Here is a 21591-nt window from a genome sequence, read left to right on the forward strand (position 1 = left end):
TCATGCCGTGTGTCCCGCAGGACGTCCTATTGTAATACTCTATCGCATTCTTTTGTTTATCTAGTACCCGATGTTGCCTTTGTGCCTCAGGAGACGCTTGAACCACTTGACCTAAGCTGTAACGTGGAAATCAAAACTCCCATTATCCCAGAATCCACCTACCACTGCCCCACTAAAGAAAAGGAACCCTTACAAATGATAACCTGTTCTCCAAAAGCAATAGCTGATGGCAGAATAGCCTCGACGTCATCAGGTAATACTCTCCTTTTACAAGCACATGGCTTGTTTCTCGCACAGCACATCCCAAGCCTTGGAACGCTTCTGCACATTTGGGTAGGTGCCCGGCCATGTTTGCATCATTTTATCTGCTACTATGTAAAGTATTACAGGTAAAGCATTTCTTCTATTACTTAATGATGTCTAATTGGTCAGAAAAGTAAGTTTTCTTGGCAAATGTTACATTTTAGTTTAAAGTCATCAGCCATATCGAGATCTTTTCTGACCGGCGACATGCTAATTATACCAGTTCTATTAAAATCTATTTAGCTAACGATTGCATACATGCAGCTGTAATGATCCAGTATCATATCCAGTTAAAGGGGTTGTGCAGGTTTCTGAAAAATGCCATTTAATTGTGTAAACCTCGTCTAGTCTCCCACACAGCATAATGGTGTACCTGCTCACGTTTCCTCTTCACTTCAGGCTCCGTGTTCGAACTTCCCAAACTTGTGGGCGTAGATGAGCTGCAGCCACAGCACTTCCCATATTGCTGTGCTCTGCAAGATCAGCCAGAAATGTAAATGCCTGTTACACCCTTCCCTGGGCCAAAAACTTTGCCCACTACGTCCCCCATCATCCCCTTGCTTTTTCCTCCCCCACAGCTTTGATATGACAAGCAGTGGCCGACCCTACTTGTTGACTGAGGGCGTCGACCAACCCATTCCAAGATCACATGGGTCTGTCATAACGACCATTCAGCCGGGAATTATGGTGTGATGGAAGGCATCATGAGAGGCCTGGTCATAACGATCATTCAGCCGGGAATTATGGTGTGATGGAAGGCATCATGAGAGGCCTGGTCATAACGATCATTCAGCCGGGGATTATGGTGTGATGGAAGGCATCATGAGAGGCCTGGTCATGACGACCATTCAGCCGGGGATTATGATGGAAGGCATCATGAGAGGCCTGGTCATAACGACCATTCAGCCGGGGATTATGATGGAAGGCATCATGAGAGGCCTGGTCATGATGACCATTCAGCCGGGGATTATGATGGAAGGCATCATGAGAGGCCTGGTCATAACGACCATTCAGCCGGGGATTATGATGGAAGGCATCATGAGAGGCCTGGTCATAACGACCATTCAGCCGGGGATTATGATGGAAGGCATCATGAGAGGCCTGGTCATGACGACCTGGTCATGATGTCAGAGGGTGCAGTGACAAAACCACTCTTCCAAGTGCAAGCACATTAATATGACCCCATTCACATGACCGTAAGGGCTCCGTGCCCGTATTGTGGACCGCAAACAGCGGGTCCGCAATATGCGGGCACCAACCATGTGCACTCTGTGCTGCCGATGCGGACCCCTTGACTTGAATGGTTCCACGATCTGCAAGATTACAGCAAAACATAGGACGTGTCTAATCTTTTGTGGAGCGGGGGCGCGGATGAGAAGCACTATGAAGCGCTTCCGGGTGCTGTTGGGTTCGTGCGTCCACACCATGTCCTATCTTTTGGCGTATCTTGTGGATCGCGGACCCATTCAAGTCAATGGGTTCGGTTCCACACCACTGAGTGCCGTGTATTGCAGACCTCAGCACGGGCACCGAGTCCTTGCGTTTCTCTGAGTGAGCCCTAAGTTGCAGGACTTGGCAGGGTAGGCATAGGAAAAGGGGAAAAATGTATACCCGGATAACCCCTTTAAAGTATACAGGTATAATATATTTTACTGCATTAATCAGCAGAACAAGTAAATGCATCGAACTTTGTACACATAACATGTATTACAAAGTGACTTTTCCAACAGCAATGTCATTTTTCTTCACATACATTTTTGCACAGCAAATAAAACATTTTAGAGTGAGGGGGGGGGGGGGGTGCTACAGCTGCAGTTTACTTTTATTTGCACTCTGGGGAGTTGGGTCTCCTGGTACAAAATAGAATCATACAAGGGGAACATGCGTGTCAGAGGAGCCCGCAATTTTTTGCTGTACTGCACATGGAGCATCCACAGTTCATACCATAAACATCTCATTTCTGATTTTCATCAGTGATTGTGAGCCAAAGCCAGCAGCAGAGGCTACACCGAGATAAGTTGTAAGGGAAAGACCTGCACCTGGTTTTGGCTCACAATAACTGGTGTAAAAACACTGATGTGTGAATAAAGCTTTAGAGATGGGGGGGGAGGGAATGTTGCACACAGCAGATCAGAGTGTGCAGAGCAGGGAAAACATCCATGAAGGACAACTCACACAGGCTTTAGATAGGGAGGAAGCGCGCACACAAGGCAGTTTACAGGGAGAAGGCAGCAGCACCCTGGACACAAAGTATCCAGCATGGATTACTCGGAGGGGCACAGCCAAATAGAAAACATCAACAACAGACTCTATATCGGGGATCTGAAATGAATGACGTACTAAACATTGCAGCACTAACACAGGTCTATAGCCTTGATGTGTTTGCATTGTGTCGTGTCTGTTCTTTAGGTATGTGCGACTTTCTACTATTAGGATTTGTCCTCCAGACATCACCTTATTGTCATTAATCTCTGTTTCATATATAAATAATTTAATGACACGAGATATGAGTAACAAACTAGGAGCTTGTACGTTAACCTGTGACGTGCAACACTGAAAGGGAAAAAGTCATCTAGAAACAACCACACAGCACAACAACCAAAATGACTGTATCTGGCGGACTGGAAGTTAAAGTTTTTTTTTGTGCTTAACAGTAGCACCCCGCTTCATGTGCTTGGTTGCTGCTTATATGCCCAGTTTCCTTGATTTGTCAGCCTCTGCATACTACATCTGTGTTCCAGGTTCCTCCACCACTTGTTGTCTTCTGCTCATGTAAAGCATGTTAAAGGGGTTTTCCGGATTCAGGATATCACTGACCTATTAATTGTAACCAATAAACGACCTACAAGTGGTTGTAGTTTGGACTGAAATATATTAAAGGGGTGACACGTGAGCAGAGCCCTAGCCCATATGGTTTTATAGGGCCTATATAAATCATAGAGGGGTTTCCTAGCTCCGGAGACACCCCTCTATGAGCTAATCTGAGCAACTCCCATTCTGGCAGACTCAAACCAACCTTGTATTACTCGGGGGTGGGACTAGGGGTGATCAGTTGATCACCCCTTTAATATAGTATTAAAGGGGTTGTGTCATCTCAGACATTGGTGGCATATCCCTACAATATGTTAGCAATGTCAGATAGGAGTGGATCCCGCCTCTGGGTCCCCTGAAGTGTAGGAGAGCACACCGGACATGCGTGGGATGCTCTCCATTCACTGCTGTCGGAGTTCTGAAAATAGCTGACGCGCTTGCCCGTAGCAATCTAGGGGTAACGTGGTGCACTCTCCTTCACTTCAGGTCCCTTGTTCTGGAGATGGGAGCCAGTCCCAGAGGTGGGACACGCTCCTATCGAACATCGGTGTTATATCCTAGCGATATGCCACCGATGTCCTAGACAAGACAACACCTAGGTCTGACTTATTCTTAGGATACTTGCCTGTTGATACAAGGAACACGGAGATGAGGAAGGATGAAAGATGTGAAGAAGTGTTTATATCGAGAAGAACGGTCCGGTCTGGGCACAACGCACAAGAATTGTTAAGATGTTATACATAGAAAGCCTTAGTTAGATCCAGGGTAGTTCAGAGTATCTCCTAAGGTTTTGTTCTCCTGCTGCTTTGTGAATTCTGAACCCTAAAGCCTTGTTTTGTTTTTTTCCCGATACCATGGTCCATAAGTAATCAATCAAGGGGATCCTTGCCAAACCTTTGACATTTTTGGACTAATTAATTATGAGAAGACCTAACTCATTAGAGAAGAGTGAATAGAAGGAGATAAACACATGAGAAGCTTGAAGAAGATTCTGCCAAATAACATACTACCTATGGTCTCCAGGTGGCAAGATCAACATGAAGGCAATTAGTTTAGGAGTAAATTACAACCTAGAATTCTTCTTAGAGGTTTCTTCTTTCATACCTCAGTAGAATACAACGTTCTCTCTTTCAAGGTCATTAACCTCATTAGCCGTTTTTCTCTTTTCTTCTTCGTGTTTTTTTTTTTTTGTTTCTTTTGCCTCCTCAAATTCTTATTGTAGCATGTGAATAGTAACGAGTAAAAGTCCTTTCGCCCCGTGGAGTCTTGGATTGAATTCATGTGTCTTCTTATTGGCATCCTGAGACCAATAGGCATTGATGATGATGATGAAGTAGTATGCTAGGGTTAAGTGTATACGAGTCCCCAGGCTTTCTGAACGTGCTTCTGCATCTGGCTTTGCCTGTGCTGTCTTTTCCTCAGAAGACTGACGTCTGGAAGGAGGAATAATTCTGATTTACAATTTCCACTTTTTCACCTAAGATGAGGCCCAGAAGAATCCCCTTGTAGAACACAATCCCCAGAGACGTAGATCAGGGTATAATAATCAGTCCTCTAGCGAGATTTACGACGGAGCTGATATCGCTGGAAGGACCAGGCAGAACTATCCGTCTTCTCACAGAGATGCCAGAATATTGACTCGAAGAGGAGATTCCTATTGGGGCGTGCTGGAAGGAAATCTCATATTCACTCCACGGACCTGAACGAGTTAATAGGAATTGACCAATTCAGGCTTTCTTGGGTGAAGCTCCTCATTTTGTCGCCATAGCTATAACGAGCGGTTTCTAAAGGCGAGATGCAACAAAGGGTTAACCGCTTCCTCAGCCTTCACATACCGGCATCCATTATTGCGCGGATCTCGCGTGCAGGAGGGAAAAAGAGCCCATTGATTGTACATGAGATTTGCCGGCCTGGTGCTAAAAGCACGTGCTGTAGAAGGAAGGATGGAGGAGGATTGTGGGAGTTATAGTCCCCCCACTGCCACGTGATGTGCATCCTGTATGGAAGACTGATCGTCTCTTCTGTAATATTGCGAAATTGAATGTGATCCTGTTTCTGTAGGGAATATACTCATGGGGTTCACTGTGTCCCCGATTCTTAGGTGGTCGGCTGATTAGCTTTTTGAGCCTTTGATTAAGACTTTATTGGCTTCTTCTAACCTGATGGTCGCTGTGGGCGGCTGCGCCGTTTTTCCTGTGCTCATTAACACCCTCTGCTTCAGCATTGCTGCTGACTAGGCAGCCTGCAGGTCTGACCCTATGTTTACCATGCTTGTAGAATTCATTTTTAAAAGGGTAGCGCCCCCCCCAATGAGCCAGAGCGGAGAGCCATCAAAGACTAGTGGCCATCTCTGGCCAATGCCAGACGCCTGTTTATTACAGGAGCGCCATTCAGCTAACTGGTTGCCATATAATGCTACGTTTCCCCTTCTGTCAATGCCAGGGAAACGGGCCACCAGCCACATCGTACCCGGCCAAATCAGCTATGTGTTGTGGGTCTCGAGCTCCGGACCCATGGGGCCTCGGCTTATGGGCTCTTGCCCATGACAGTATGTATTTTAGGGTCCATTTACAGGTCCGTATGCGTTTTAAGGATCCGCAAAACACAGACACCAGCAATGTGCATTCCGCATTTTGCGGACATCTCATAGAAAATGCCTTTTCTTGTACGCAATTGCAGAAAAGAATAGGACATGTTCTATTGTTTTGCGGAACGGAAGTGCGAATCCAGACAGCACATTCCGGCCCCGTTGAAAATGAATGGGTCCAGGCGCACTTGTTCCGCAAAATTTCGGAACGGATGCGGATCCCATTTTGCGGACGTGTGAATGGACCCTTACAGTCCACAAAAAAAGCGGAGGACATCCGTGTTACATCCATTTAGTTTTTTTGCAGACCCATTGTAACAATGCCTGACCAGTATAGGACATGTTCTATTTTTTTGCGGAACGGACTTGCGGACATACGGAATGCACATGGGAGTAATTTCCAATTTTTTGCGTTCCGCATATGGGCCGCAAAAAGAAACAAACAGACAAAATACGTTTGTGTGCATTCTCTGCGTCATCTCACTGGTGTCGTCTGCGATCCCTTTAACAAGATGATGGAAAAGATGGCCCATTCAGAATGTGGCCCTTTTTGGGGTGATTATTCCAGCTTTGTGTCCAAAGTTCTGCTCCGTTCACTTCAGAGGTGCTAAACTGCAATACCAGGCACCTCCTTTGGATAAGAGAGGCGCTGCTTCTGGGATTTTTTTTTTGTGTCCCATTAATGTTTTTTGTAATGTCTGTTACCTTTTTAAAGGAGCAGTTAAAGCTTTCTGTTTTTCTTTTTTTTTTTTTTTTACGTTCTTGCGCAATTTTTCCCTTTTTTTTTTTTTGTGCATGCGAATTCTGTGAAATATAATAGAATGAGAAGGCTATACATTACAACGTATGTCTGTGCGTTCTGAACAAGACTCTGTAGGGAAACTGCCCTTTGATAAGCAGTTGTCAATTCATACATTTCCAGGAGCAATAACAGAGGAACAGCACATAGATCTAAGATACAGCTCTACTATTTAATGGAGGATGCAGGTAGTTACTAAGACCTGTCAGGAGAGGTTAGAGCTCCTCTTTAAGCCTCATGCACTTGGCAAAACCCCATATGTGAACCCTGTGCGGCGGCTGCTGTAGACACTCTGTGCTGCTGTGAGGATATTATGATACTCTAACCATCTAAAACTGAAATGTGCTTTACTTGATTCACATTGATACAGCAAGCAACTCGGCAGCTCCATATGGGTTCAGCAGCCCCGAGTTTGTCGACTGTAGCAGAGCTGTATCGCATTGTGATTTTACACAGGACTGCAGGAAAACGCAGTTAAGTAACCCTGACTCAGCCCATTATCAGGAGGGATGAAAGGCTGAGTCCATGAAGTGACAAGTGACTAATTCAGCACTGCTACATCCTTCGGCCTTTTCTCAGGTTTCTCAAGGCATTGAAGGAGTTTTCCAGGAGTACAGTATTTATGGACTATCCTCTACAATAGGTAATCAGTATCTGATCATGGCGGTCTGACTACCGGCGCTTCAGTGAGTGCTGCGGCCTCTTCCTGTGCCAGTGTGGTCATGTTCATCGGTCACATGGTCTAACTCTAGTGAATGGGCCTGGGCTGCAATACCACACACAGCCACTGTGCAGTGGACGGCGCTGTGCTTTGCATGCTGTGAGGAGGTCGCAGCGCTCACCGGAGCACCACAGCCCCTGATATTTATCCTCAGTATAAGTCATCAGTATTGAACTCCCCAAAAAATACTTATCCAATGTTTAATGTAAAAAAATTGGATATCACATAGGACATGACAATCTTTCAAACAAAACCAGAACCAGCCCTGTACCTCACATGGATCCAGAGATCTCCCCATTCATGGATTTATATCAAGCTTGCAGCTCAAGGGGAGCGTCTTTTCTGCTGCAGCTCAGGGGGCGTGTCTATTTTTCTGCAGTTCTCTCCCTATCACAGCTCAGGGGGCGTGTCTATTTTTCTGCAGTTCTCTCCCTATCACAGCTCAGGGGGCGTGTCCATTTTGCTGCAGTTCTCTCCCTATTACAGCTCAGGGGGCGTGTCCATTTTGCTGCAGTTCTCTCCCTATAACAGCTCAGGGGGCAGTTGAAGGATGACACCTGGGCATGTGCGGCCATCTCAGTGAAATAAGAAAAAGAACAAACTGCAGGTGGCGCTATACAGATACATTTTATTGAATAACTCAGTGGCTATACTCAATTTTTAATTACATGCAATTACAAAAGTGTTCAGATCCAGGTGCGGATTTGAAAAATCTAGAATATTTTTTGTTGGACAACCCCTTTAATGTCTTTGCCTGGGAACTTGGTGAAATTAGGTTGTAAACCATTAATAGAGGCACCTTGGATCCCTGCAGTCGGCTGTTGCTGGCAGAATACTTAACGTGTGTAGTATCTATATCAGTGTTTCCCAACCAGTGTGCCTCCAGCTGTTGCAAAACTACAACTCCCAGCATGCCTGCACAGCCAAAGGCTGTCCAGGCATGCTGGGAGTTGTAGTTTTGCAACAGTTGGAGGCACACTGGTTGGGAAACACTCATCTATATATTAGGGTGCAGCAGATGAGGCCCCTTGCTGGGTATAGTGGACGACCCCTAATAGTAAGGATAGAGGTCTCCTGGAGCACATGGGATGGTGGTTGTACAGCTCCCTCAGACCAGTCTTCTCCATGTACAGGTCTGTCATGTTATTTCCTGTGCAGCCAGATTCCAGGGCCTTCCTTCCAAGACTGATCACCATTATAGAGCAGGGACCAGCAACCTTCAGCACTTCAGCTGCTGTAAAAACTACAACTCACAGCATGCACACTTGGTCCGCTGTTCTTGTAACTCCCACAACATTGAAAGGAGGATTCTGGGAGTTGTAGTTTCAGAACAGCTGGAGTGCGGAGGTTGCTGATCACTGATGTAGAAGGTCGACCTGAGCACAGATCTGCGTCTGTGTCTCAGAGGGTTAAGGCCAAACGCACACAAGCGAGTTCAATGCGAGAAACTCACAGTGGGAGCTCCCGTTCTGACCTCTGCTCCTCTGACAGGATCACACAGCAGTATAATGATTTACAATGCTGTGTGTCCCTGACAGACCTAGAATCTACTGAATGGCATTATGTCAGTGTAACCCACTAGATTCCAGGTCTGTCAGGGACACACAGCATTGTAAATCATTATACAGCTGTGCGATCCTGTCAGAGGAGCAGAGGTCAGAACGGAAGCTCCCACTGCGAGTTTCTCGCATTGAACTCTCTCGTCTGGTCTAATAGTGAAAAGGGTTTTCTGAGACTTATATACTGATGACCCTTATTCTGGATAGGTCATCCGTATATGTTCGGTGGACCTGCGCCGATCAGCTGTTTGAGAAGTCAGCGGCACTCCCAGTAGCGCCGTGGCCGTCTCGCAGCTTCCCCTGGGCCAGTGATGTCATGTTCATCAGTCACATAGCCTAGGCGCAGCTCAGCCCCATAGAAGTCAATAGAATACAATGTACGGCGCTGTGCTTGGTGAGCACAGAGAAGGACGCGGCGCTCGCAGGAGCACAGGTGCCTTCTCAAACAGCTGATTGCCGGGGGTCCCAGGTGTCGGACCCCCACCGAGCAGATACTAATGAACTAGCCAGAGGATAGGTCATCGGTATAGAAGTCTCTGAAAATCTATGGCATTTAAGGAGACGGCAACCCTGCAGTTGTCGGGCATTTAAATGCATCTAATGTGTATGGGGACCTACCGACTCCTGATGGGGGTCAGCCTGATCCTTCTGTTTTCAAGGGGGTAAGCAGCCGCTAGGGGTGTCTGACAGCAGCTTGTTCCCTTCTCCCATTCAAAACAAGCATCTGTGTGGGGTGGCTGAACAAGCATTGACCGATAGCTACAGGTGTAGCAAACGTTAACTTGCCACTTCACACGGTTAATACGCAGTTGCAGCAAATGGTCACTTGCCGTTTTCTGTGATTTTGGTTGTGTTAAGTGTCAGGTAAAAGTTTGCTGCAACAGTGTGTTTGATGTGTTAAGCTTCAGGTTATTGTTTGCTACATCTGTATCTAAAATGTATGGCCAGCCATAGGGCCGCCACCAACGCCATAAATTACACAGTGGATGGAGATTTCTGCTTCTGGCTCCATCCACTGTATAGTCTATGGCACCGGCGGCTGCTTAGTAGGGGTGCCGGGTGTCAGACCTCTGCCCATCTTATATCAATGACCGATCCTGGAATTCATTATTAATGACCCATCCATACAGCAGGTCATCAATGTTAGATTGATGGGGGCACCCCCTCCAATCAGGTCTTTGAAGGTGCCATAGCGTCGTATAACAGTACAGTACTCAGTCCCATCCTCCTGAATGGGACTGAGCCGCACGTAGGCCATGTGACCGATGGACTAGACATCACAGGTCGAGGAAGGGGCCGCAGCACTCGCCCGAGCACCGCAACCCCGTCTAACAGCTAATCGATGAGGGTGCCAGTAGTTCGACCCCCACCAATCAGATATTGATGGCCTATCTTGAGGATAGGTCATCAATATCCAAGTCCCGAAAAAAACTGTTGTAACCTAGCAATGACTCCTTATAGCCCAGAAGAAGTGTTTGCAGAGAACATATTAATTTTCAGTGATTCCTCCAATTTTTGTAGGGCAGATGTTTGAGGGGCGCAGGCTTAGTCAAAGGGGCAGTGGTGGAGGGCTTCTGCTGCAGCCAGTTGCCTTACAGCCAGAGACAGGTCTGACCTTAGGTTTGTAGAGAAAAGGTGGAAAATAAACTGGAACATGTGGTAAAAATCTTTTAGATATTTTTCAGTTTTGATTGACACAGAAAAGGGTCAATAGATTTTTTAAATGTGTGTATTTTATACTTTTTACATTTCCATCCTGATTGTTTCCGTTGTCGTATTGGCGCCAGTGTCAGTGACCTTGTCCTCTCGTTTGCAGCACTGGAGTCCCACGCACTTTCCTTACACACCACCGTGGCTTTGCCGAACAACTTGAAGCCGCCTAAAGGAAGCAAGAAGAAAAAGTCCTCGGGCGTCTTGAGCACGGAAATGACGGTGACGTTATCGGCCACTGCAGCGGAAAACAAACCGCCCGATCGCCTGCAAGAAAAGATAATGAAGAAAGTGAATGACAAAGACAAGCAGCCGGACATTGGTAAAGGACGCCATTTTATTTATGTTTTAAAGACCCAATGCCGTGCAGCTAAATGTACGCTGCTGTTCCCTGTTCTTCAGCGACCTGACAGGAAGTAGTGCAGCTCTGGAGTATAATACAGGATGTAACTCAGGATCAGTACAGGATAATTAATGTAATGTATGTACACAGTGACTGCACCAGCAGAATAGTGAGTGCAGCTCTGGAGTATAATACAGGATGTAACCCAGGATCAGTACAGGATAAGTAATGTAATATATGTACACAGTGACTGCACCAGCAGAATAGTGAGTGCAGCTCTGGGGTATAATACAGGATGTAACTCAGGATCAGTACAGGATAATTAATGTAATGTATGTACACAGTGACTGCACCAGCAGAATAGTGAGTGCAGCTCTGGAGTATATTACAGGATGTAAGCCAGGATCAGTACAGGATAAGTAATGTAATGTATGTACACCGTGACTGCACCAGCAGAATAGTGAGTGCAGCTCTGGAGTATATTACAGGATGTAACTCAGGATCAGTACAGGATAAGTAATGTAATGTATGTACACAGTGACTCCGCCAGCAGAATAGTGAGTGCAGCTCTGGAGTATAATACAGGATGTAACTCAGGATCAGTACAGGATAAGTAATGTATGTACACAGTGACTGCCCCAGCAGAATAGTGAGTGCAGCTCTGGAGTAGAATACAGGATGTAACTCAGGATCAGTACAGGATAAGTAATGTATGTACACAGTGACTCCACCAGCAGAATAGTGAGTGCAGCTCTGGAGTATAATACAGGATGTAACTCAGGATCAGTACAGGATAAGTAATGTAATGTATGTACACAGTGACTGCACCAGCAGAATAGTGAGTGCAGCTCTGGAGTATAATACAGGATGTAACTCAGGATCAGTACAGGATAAGTAATGTAATGTATGTACACAGTGACTGCACCAGCAGAATAGTGAGTGCAGCTCTGGAGTATAATACAGGATGTAACTCAGGATCAGTACAGGATAAGTAATGTAATGTATGTACACAGTGACTGCACCAGCAGAATAGTGAGTGCAGCTCTGGAGTATAATACAGGATGTAACTCAGGATCAGTACAGGATAAGTAATGTAATGTATGTACACAGTGACTGCACCAGCAGAATAGTGAGTGCAGCTCTGGAGTATAATACAGGATGTAACTCAGGATCAGTACAGGATAAGTAATGTAATGTATGTACACAGTGACTGCACCAGCAGAATAGTGAGTGCAGCTCTGGAGTATAATACAGGATGTAACTCAGGATCAGTACAGGATAAGTAATGTAATGTATGTACACAGTGACTGCACCAGCAGAATAGTGAGTGCAGCTCTGGAGTATAATACAGGATATAACTCAGGATCAGTACAGGATAAGTAATGTAATGTATGTACACAGTGACTGCCCCAGCAGAATAGTGAGTGCAGCTCTGGAGTATAATACAGGATGTAACTCAGGATCAGTACAGGATAAGTAATGTAATGTATGTACACAGTGACTGCCCCAGCAGAATAGTGAGTGCAGCTCTGGAGTAGAATACAGGATGTAACTCAGGATCAGTACAGGATAAGTAATGTATGTACACAGTGACTCCACCAGCAGAATAGTGAGTGCAGCTCTGGAGTATAATACAGGATGTAACTCAGGATCAGTACAGGATAAGTAATGTAATGTATGTACACAGTGACTGCACCAGCAGAATAGTGAATGCAGCTCTGGAGTATAATACAGGATGTAACTCAGGATCAGTACAGGATAAGTAATGTAATGTATGTACACAGTGACTGCACCAGCAGAATAGTGAGTGCAGCTCTGGAGTATAATACAGGATGTAACTCAGGATCAGTACAGGATAAGTAATGTAATGTATGTACACAGTGACTGCACCAGCAGAATAGTGAGTGCAGCTCTGGAGTATAATACAGGATATAACTCAGGATCAGTACAGGATAAGTAATGTAATGTATGTACACAGTGACTGCACCAGCAGAATAGTGAGTGCAGCTCTGGAGTATAATACAGGATATAACTCAGGATCAGTACAGGATAAGTAATGTCATGTATGTACACAGGGACTCCACCAGCAGAATAGTGAGTGCAGCTCTGGAGTATAATACAGGATGTAACTCAGGATCAGGGATTAGCAAACTTGATGTTTTAAATTTAGGATTCTGGGGCAATTCCCTTATGGATTCTGTTATCACGGAATATGACGGAAGCCTTTAAGAGGCATTCCATTTTGCATTCAGTCATAATAGAAGTCTATGAGCAGCATAGTGGATCTGGACGGTCTTTGTTATGCAGGAGTCCTGTGAAAGGTATCATTGCAGTCAGCTGAGCTAGCCTTGCAAGACCTGGAGTAACAGAAAGGACTTTTTTATCATCCACAGGAGTCGTAAAATCGGAGAAGAAAATAAAGTCTGAAGACAAAACCTCTTCTGCTGGTAATGTTCTCATGTTCCTCCTTAGTTTCTAGTAGGAGGATTGTGTTATCTTAACGGGTTTTATCTTTTGATGACCTATATTTGATCCCTATTGGGGACAGTTTGATGGTAATGTCTGTAAAGCGCTGCGGAATATGTCAGCGCTATATAAATACATGAAATAAGTAATGAATACCTATCGCCCAGAGGTCCACGGGTCATCCGTCTCAAATCGGTGACTACCCGACACCCCCACCAACCCGCTGATATGGGCTGCCAACAGCACCAGAATCTATACAGTTTACAGAGCTGGACAGCACCATACACCGTGTAGTGGCCATACCGAAGTACTGCCGATCAGCCTCCAACTTCTGATCAGTACACTGACAGCCGCCGGCGCTGCCGCAGCCCTAAACAGCTGATCTGTGGGGGGTGCTGCTTGTCAGACCCTCACTAATTTGGTATTGACCTATCCTGAGGATAAGGTGATCAATATCTGTAGCCCCGAGAACCCCTTTAACATATTTATCATTGTCGAAAAAGCACTGACATATTCCATCTAATGAGAACACCAACCCTTTAATTGTAGAGGCACGGCATTGTGACGGAGCAGTGTCTGTGATTAATAGTCACGATAAGACGTGTTATATCAGTGCAGACTCTTAACCCATTGAATAATTCTGTCTATCTTGAGAGTAAAGTATCAAGGCCTATCCTCAGGTCATCGGTTTTTTATGGGTGGGGGTCAAGCTCTCTTCTCCATCAGCTGTTTGAAAGGGCTGCAGTGCTCCACTTTTGTACAGTATGCCAAGCACAATGCCATGGTTATATAATGGCTATGCTTGGTATTGCATTTCAGTCCCTTTTCAGCTGTTCTGTGGAGGATGCTGGTTATCTTGAGGCTAGGTCATCAACACTTAACCCCTTCACTGCAATCGCCATACAAGTACGGCGCTAGAGCGATGGGCAGACATGGCGCTCGTTCACAGCTGGCGTCAAGGGTGGCGGGTCTCTGCTGTTATAAAACAGCAGAGACCCGCGGCTAATGACCACGACCAGCAATAATGCAGATCGCGGTCATAAAAGCCTTTTAGATGCCGTGATAAAGTGAGATCACAGCTCGCGCTTCTAGCCTTCTTACCAGCATCCTCTGCGACCAAGGAGGATGCTGGTAATTACATGATTTTCCTATTATATGACGTAAAGTCATGATTTTATGAAGGACACGGAGGCAAGTATTGCATTAACTCTCTCTTTACTTCTACCATAGCAGCAAAGAAAAACAACATTGAGGGTACAGAGCCATGGTAACAACCCCTCCCCTCAATCCCAGTGTATATAAGGTCTGTTCCCACTGGGATCCTCCTCTTAGTGTGCTGCCAGGAAAATTCCAACTGGAAGAGAAAAAAACATCTTCTGGAAACTCGACCGGACCGACTGGAGAACTTCGTCCGAGACCTCCTCAACTGGAAGCAAGAACAGGGGAAAAAAAACTGAAGTAGAGGCAAAGAATGCTGGAACATGTCCTCCAACACCTGACATCTTCAACCTATGGAGAAACAATTGATAAGGAAGCACTGAGAAATCGTGTAGGACAAAAATCATACATGTAGCACTGTTATAAGTTAACCAGATACAAAATAACTGAGAAGTTAAACCGACAATCAATAAGGGCAACAAGGGAGGGTCAGCAAGAAGGGTGGGCCAATCTGCTAGCTTCATGACATCTTCCAAGCGCGCACCAGAGATGGTCATGGATGTGGCTGCTGTGCTCCGAACCGAGTGTGCGGTAAAAATGGAAGTATCAACCCCCGAGAGGGATAAGATCCACTTGACCCAGCGTGAGAGAGTAACGCTGGCGACTGGGGAGAAAGGTCTGCGGAAGGAAATGAACAGAAGAGGATGAGCCGAGGATCGTAATCCGAGCGTGCTGCGATTTATACTCATGTAAGCAAGCCACAGGACGCAGCTGCGGTGAAGAGGGAAAAAATGGATAGGATACCGAACGGATGTTAGTTTTAGTACGTCGGGAGATATTAAACGTAACTCCCTCTGGCGTAAACGCACGGGTGTCATGGTCCAACGCCCGGACATCCGACACTCTTTTGCAAGAGATCAGGCAAAACAAGGTGACCAGCTTCGCGGATAACTGTCGCAATGACAACTGTTCATTAGACGGCCAAGCAATGAAAAAGTTCAAAACCGTGGACACATCCCAGGTCGCCGAGAAACGCGGTCTTGGTGGACAGGAAAGACGAGAACCTCGGAGCGGTCTACAGACTAGAGGGTGTTGCCCCGCCGGCATCCATCAAAACCACCATGTTGAGACGAGATTGCGGACTTGTAAAGGTTGATAGTACGGTACGCTTTACCTTCCTCAAACCAAAATGACAGAAAGAGCAACACCGCATTTACAGATGCCTCAACGGGATCCAGATCCCGAACGAAGCACCAACGAGCTTAGAAATCTCAAGCCACCCGATAGGCTCGTCTAGTTCCGGGAGCCCATGCGCTCTCCAGTAAGAATCTAGCCGTGTCCAAAACGCCTGTGACGTCCAAGGGACCCCCGACACCCTGCAAGCGAGGAGTTGTAGAACCCCTACTTGAAGTAACAGGTGCGGCTGACCGGCTGGTCCTTTGAGTAACTGAGGATGAGCGGGCAGGAGGAGCGGCTCGTCGACAAGCAATTCCAACAGGTGTGGGAACCACGATTGAGTTCTCCAAAAAGGTAGGACCAGTTCGGCAGATTGGCGCCGGATCTGGAGCAGAACTCTCGGGATAAGTGTGAACGGCTGGAACGCGTACATGAGGGACCCTGACCACTGTTGGAGGAAAGCGTCCACAGCCTCTGCTGCCGGATCTGGCCGCCAGCTGAAAAACCTGGGAAGTTGTGCGTTCAAACGTGACGCAAAGAGATCGATGGAGAAGGGGCCCCATCGAGATGAAACGGCAGAGAAGACTGTCACGTCTAATTTCCAGTCGCTGGAGTCGGTCATGAAACGTAAACTCCAGTCTGCCTGAGTATTGTGGAGGCCCGGAAGGTATTCCGCGACCACCATGATGTTCCTGCACAAACAATGTTCCCAGAAATCTCTCGCTAAGTGTGTCAGTACGGAGGAACGCGTGCCGCCCATGCAATTCACATATCGGACCGCCGACACATTGTCCATACGGAGCCTGATACAGGCTCTGACTGTGTCATGGGGAAACTCTGGATCGCTAATGAGCCCGCCAGGAGCTCTAGAGCGTTGATATGGAGTCGTGACTCATCCAGAGACCAGGGCCCTCCGGTGGAGACGCCGTTGCAATGGGCCCCCCAGCCATGAAGACTGGCATCCGACTCTATGATGAGGTCCGGCTGGGGCCCGAAGATCACCCTGCCATTCTACACCGAAAGATTGTGGATCCACCACATCAACTCCTGTCTGGTTTCCTCGTCTAGAGCGAGGGTGTCGACATAAGACGCCCCCGCTCGTAGATGCACAATTTTGAGGCGTTGTAATGCCCTGTAATGGAGAGGAGCCGGAAATATCGCCTGGATGGATGATGCTAAAAGACCTATTATTCGTGCCAGGTGTCTTAGGGATACCTGCGGCAGCGTCAGGGAGTGTCTTAACTCCTTGCGAATAGCTCGCACCTTCGCCTGGGGAAGACTGAGTGTCAAAGCAGTGGACTCTTCGGTGAACTCCAGAAACTTCATGGACGATTTTTCCCGATTGATAATGAAACCCAGGTTTGCGATGAGCACCATGGACATTTCTAAGTGTTCCTGGAGGACAGAGGGACTGTGAGCCATGAACAGAATATCGTCCAGGTAAATAATCAAATGCACTCCCCGGCTGCGAAGCCAAGCCACTACCGGAAGCATCAGCTTGGTGAAGCACCACGGAGCGGAGGAAAGTCCGAAGGGGAGGCACGTGAAACGCCATACCTGGTCGTTCCAGAAAAACCGAAGAAGATCTCTGGAGCAGGAAGCTACGGGGACCGTAAGGTAAGCATCTTTGAGGTCCAGTTTAGCCATGCAATCCCCAGGGAGCAGCATATCCCTTAGAAGGTGGATTCCCTCCATCTTGAAATGGCGGTAACGGACACACTCGTTTAGAGATTTGAGGTTGATCTCTGGCCGCATTTGGCCTCCCTTCTTCTGCACTAAGAAGATTTTGCAGACCACTCCTGTGTGTCCCGTGGGGGCAAGTTCTATCACCCCCTTGTGAAATAATTCTGTCAGTTCCCTGTGAACGAGTGACTGTGCTGGGCTGGACAACACCATGGGGTGAGGAGGAGACAGGCCTATCGGGTTGGCTACGAGATGTATCTCGAAGCCTTTGATCGTGGACAGTACCCAAGGGTCGGAGGTGATACCTGCCCAAGCATGCGAAAAGAACCGGAGTCTGCCCCCGATGCAACTGACAGAAAAAAGCAGAGGATTGGGACTTACCATATGGACGTCTGGCACTTGGATTGCCACGGAAACCTCTGGATCGGCTTGGTCCACCTCGGGATGGAAAGAAGGCGGGCTGCTGCCACTGATCCTGGAGAGATGCCCGGTATGCGTAGGAGCCTCTACCCGAACCTCGGGTGTGAACAGAGGACCGGCCGGACAGGCGGCCCCGGGAACTGCCGGCCCTGGTGGAGAAACGATTGGGGAACACCCTGCACATAGATGTCTGCGCTTTGTCGAGAGCCGTAAAGGCACCAACGTACTTGCCCAGCTCCTTGATGAAATAATCTCCAAATAGGAGACCGTGGGCATCCTTGCCAGCTTCTGACAATGCCAGATTGGCCAACTTAGGCTCAATGTTCATCAAAATCGCTTTCCGCCTCTCTATGGCGAGCGATGTGTTCACGTCTCTGGCTATACAGATAGCCCTATGTATCCATCCCCTGAGTTCTTCAGGGTCAACTTGCTTGCCGTCTGCCTTAGCGGCTTCGGCCATATCAAAAATCTTTGCAAGTGGGCCACTACTTGTGTGTCGCATATTTTATGCGGGATAAGTGGTCGTGGGCATTCTGCCCGCAATTTGCTACGGGTCTCTTTATTAAGGGGCTTACGTATCATGGCCTCCATATAATGTGCCACATGCGTGGCCGAAAGCCACTCGGAGGACCGGGGATGGTGTAACAAATAGCGGTTCCCCAGCCGGATCCATAAGGGAAACCGCAGAACCTGACGCTGCATCCGGGTAGGCAACAGTAGTCGGCCGACTCGGGGAAAGGTCAGCTTGGGGAGATGGATCCACTTCAATATCGGCAAAATCCTCCTCTGAATCATGCAGAGAATGCAATGAAATGCAGGGAAAAAAGGGGGAGGAAAAACCCACTAATACCGCTAAGAGAACGGCGAACAGTAGCTTACAAAAAAACAAACCTAAGCCTGAATATATATAAGATGCCCCAGACAACTTCCTCGGGCCCAAAAAGGGAGGGGAACGCTGAAGGGCCACAAAAACAGCTGAAAAGGAAAAAGCATAGATAACATTAACTTTCTCTGTACTTATCTGGAGGATCCCAGTGGGAACAGACCTTATATACACTGGGATTGAGGGGAGGCGTTGTTACCATGGCTCTGTACCCTTAATGTTGTTTTTCTTTGCTGTTATGGTAGAAGTAAAGAGAGAGTTAATGCAATATGAGCCTCCGTGTCCTGATATATAAAATTGATTTTAATGCGCTGGGTGTCGCTGAAGAGACCCAGGGCATTTAAGATGCAAATCTTATTTTGGCCAGCAGGTGGAATGCCAACATAAGAAATGAGCAATTCTGAACGATTAATGGATTTAAAAAAAAATCCATGACCGTTCAGAATAAAAAAAAATAATTGGATTTTGTAGGCTCAAATACGAGCTTCAAAAATAAAGAAAATAAAAACCTGTAAAAATATAAGTTTACCGTAAATAACCTCCCTTTGTGTAGAATAAAAAAATAAATACATAAATAACAAAAAATATAAACATCATGGGTATCGCCACCGCTGAAAATGCCTGTACTATTAAATTATAAAAATATTTTACCAATACGGCGAATGGCTTAATGGGGAAAAAAAGAGTCTAAATGGCTAATTTGCCTTTTATTCATTGCTTCTCTTACCCAAGAAAATGTAATAAGATGTGATCAAAAAGTCACACACACTCCAAAATGGTATCAATAAAAACTACAAATTGTCCGACAAAAAATGAGCCCCCACACAGCTCAGTAGATATAACCTAGATAGGGAAGAAAAATGAAAACTAAAAAAAAACCTAAAAACCTTCGGTATCCGAAGGGTTAACGAGAATCTGTCACCCACAACCTTGCTATCCAACTGCTTGCATAGACATATAGCTGATTATAATGCTCTTTTTGTCTTGTTAATCTGAGACTATGATAATATGCAGATTAGGCCTTTGGTGCAATGAGGGCGTGACCTTTGCTCTTGTATACAAGCCCTGAAATCCACAGGTGTACGCAGGGAAACCTGTGCGGTCAATCCGCGGCAATTGGTGCGGATTTTACTCTTCCCCCTTTGAAGTGAGTGGAGAAAATCCGGTCAGGAAAAATAAAATAAATTGACATGCTGCGGATTTTAAAATCCTCATCGTAGGTCAAAATCTGCACAGAAAAAAATCTGCATCGTGTGCATGAGAATGTCAAATTCTCATAGAGTACAATGTACACGAACTACGGTGCGGATTTTCCGCAGGCAAATCAGCGCAGAACATCCGTACACAATCCTGATCGTGTGCATTTAGCCTAAGTGTCAGGTGTGCACAGAGCTGTGTTCCTCAGCTTTTGGCCTCATGCACATGTTTTTTGTATTCCGTATACGGAACCATTCATTTCAATAGATCTGCAAAGATCCGTTCAAAGATTATGTCCCATTATTGTCTGCATATCGGACAAGGATAGTACTGTTCTCGTGTGCGAGAGGCCTCTGAAGAGGATGCAGCCCTACTCCTATCCCAGCAGTATGACATGGGATTAACCCTCTGTTTTCCTAGCAGGTAAGAAAAAAGAAAAAGATAAGGAGAGAAAAGAGAAGAAGGAGAAGGATCACTCAAAATCCAAACAGAAGAAGAAGAAAAAGAAGAAGAAGAAAAGTAGGTATTAATATGTGTTCTTATTACCCGCCAGCCCTCTCTGCTTAAAGCGGTATACGAATTTTCAGCATTCCAGCATTCCTTACATTCCTTACATTTTCAATGCATATAAAAGAAAAATGAAACCACTTTGTCATAGGTCTGAATGAAAAAAACTAAAACTATTGTTTTGTTTGCACATTTCCCATCCAAATGTATTTGTTTCCATGGTAACAGGCAACAAACGAATTGCGTAGTCTGATCCTGCAGTTATAAGGAAGGAAGTATAAGACTGCAAGGCTCGCAGGACCGCGCTCCACAGACACAGTACAGGAGTTTTAGGCACATAAAGATAGGAAATCCATTAAATAAGACCCGTTGTAAAGTTGCTTGATTTTTCATATTAGATTAAGCAGGACTATTGACTGGAAAGGTGGACATAGCTTGGAGATAGGACTTGTAGGGTGCATGCAAACGCTGCTCCAAATCCACCTGTGTTATTTCTGGATTTTGATGAGGATTTGCCCCACATCTCCTCCTTTGCATTGCAGAATCAGCACCGCAGGTCAATTTCCACCTGGAAAATTTTGAAAATCTCATCTACTTAGCTGATACTGTATTACGCTGCAGATTTCCTGCACGAATATCCAGTTCGAAAATGTGTGTTAATACTCAGCCAGTGCAGGTACTGGGCAAGTACTGGTTTGAGGCTGTTAGAACTTGTGTGGGGGATGCAGATTGTGGACTATATATTTCCCATTGGTGGTCAGTATGTGCACGTGCCTTCCTATAATAAGAGCTAGGTATTTTATAGGGTTGATACTTCTGCATGTATAGGAAGGTGCAGTCCTCCGTTATTTCTTTAGTAGGAGTTAGTTTTGTTCCAGCACCCTGGAGGCTAGACCTCGGTGAGCCTCTTGACCTGAACTTAAAGAGAATATCGACCCAAAATTGAAAAATTACTGTATTAAAGCAGCCAAAATTTGGCAATTGTGTGTATTTTTGAGCGTTTCTGTGGGTAGAGTATGTGGGATAAGCTGTATAAAAGGACGGATTGTTACAGGACTGATTTCTTCCTTCGACAGAACATTCAGACTATGAAGCGAGCTCCTTGGACTTCTTGGATAGAAGCTCCTCTCCAGTCATCCGCTCGTCCTCCAGCATGACTGCCCCAAACAACACGCTGGCCGTGAAGGACAGCACCTTCCAGTTCCCGTGTGCCATCCTGTCCGTGGATCTTACTGGAGAAAGTAAGCGCAAAACCCCATCCATCAGCT

The 21591-nt window shown here is 46.2% G+C and overlaps 1 protein-coding gene across 1 annotated transcript in view; it reads left to right on the forward strand.

The window, feature by feature from the left end:
• The window catches only part of PHF20L1 (PHD finger protein 20 like 1), a 99513-nt gene that overhangs the window by 62267 nt on the left and 15655 nt on the right, over window positions 1-21591 (forward strand). The window contains 5 exon segments of the mRNA XM_044293980.1: window positions 65-253; window positions 10597-10812; window positions 13227-13280; window positions 20240-20335; window positions 21400-21564. Of these exon segments, the coding sequence (XP_044149915.1) occupies window positions 65-253; window positions 10597-10812; window positions 13227-13280; window positions 20240-20335; window positions 21400-21564 (720 nt within the window).

The sequence above is a fragment of the Bufo gargarizans genome, chromosome 5 (assembly GCF_014858855.1).
Source record: "Bufo gargarizans isolate SCDJY-AF-19 chromosome 5, ASM1485885v1, whole genome shotgun sequence".
In the NCBI taxonomy this organism is placed as follows: domain Eukaryota; kingdom Metazoa; phylum Chordata; class Amphibia; order Anura; family Bufonidae; genus Bufo; species Bufo gargarizans.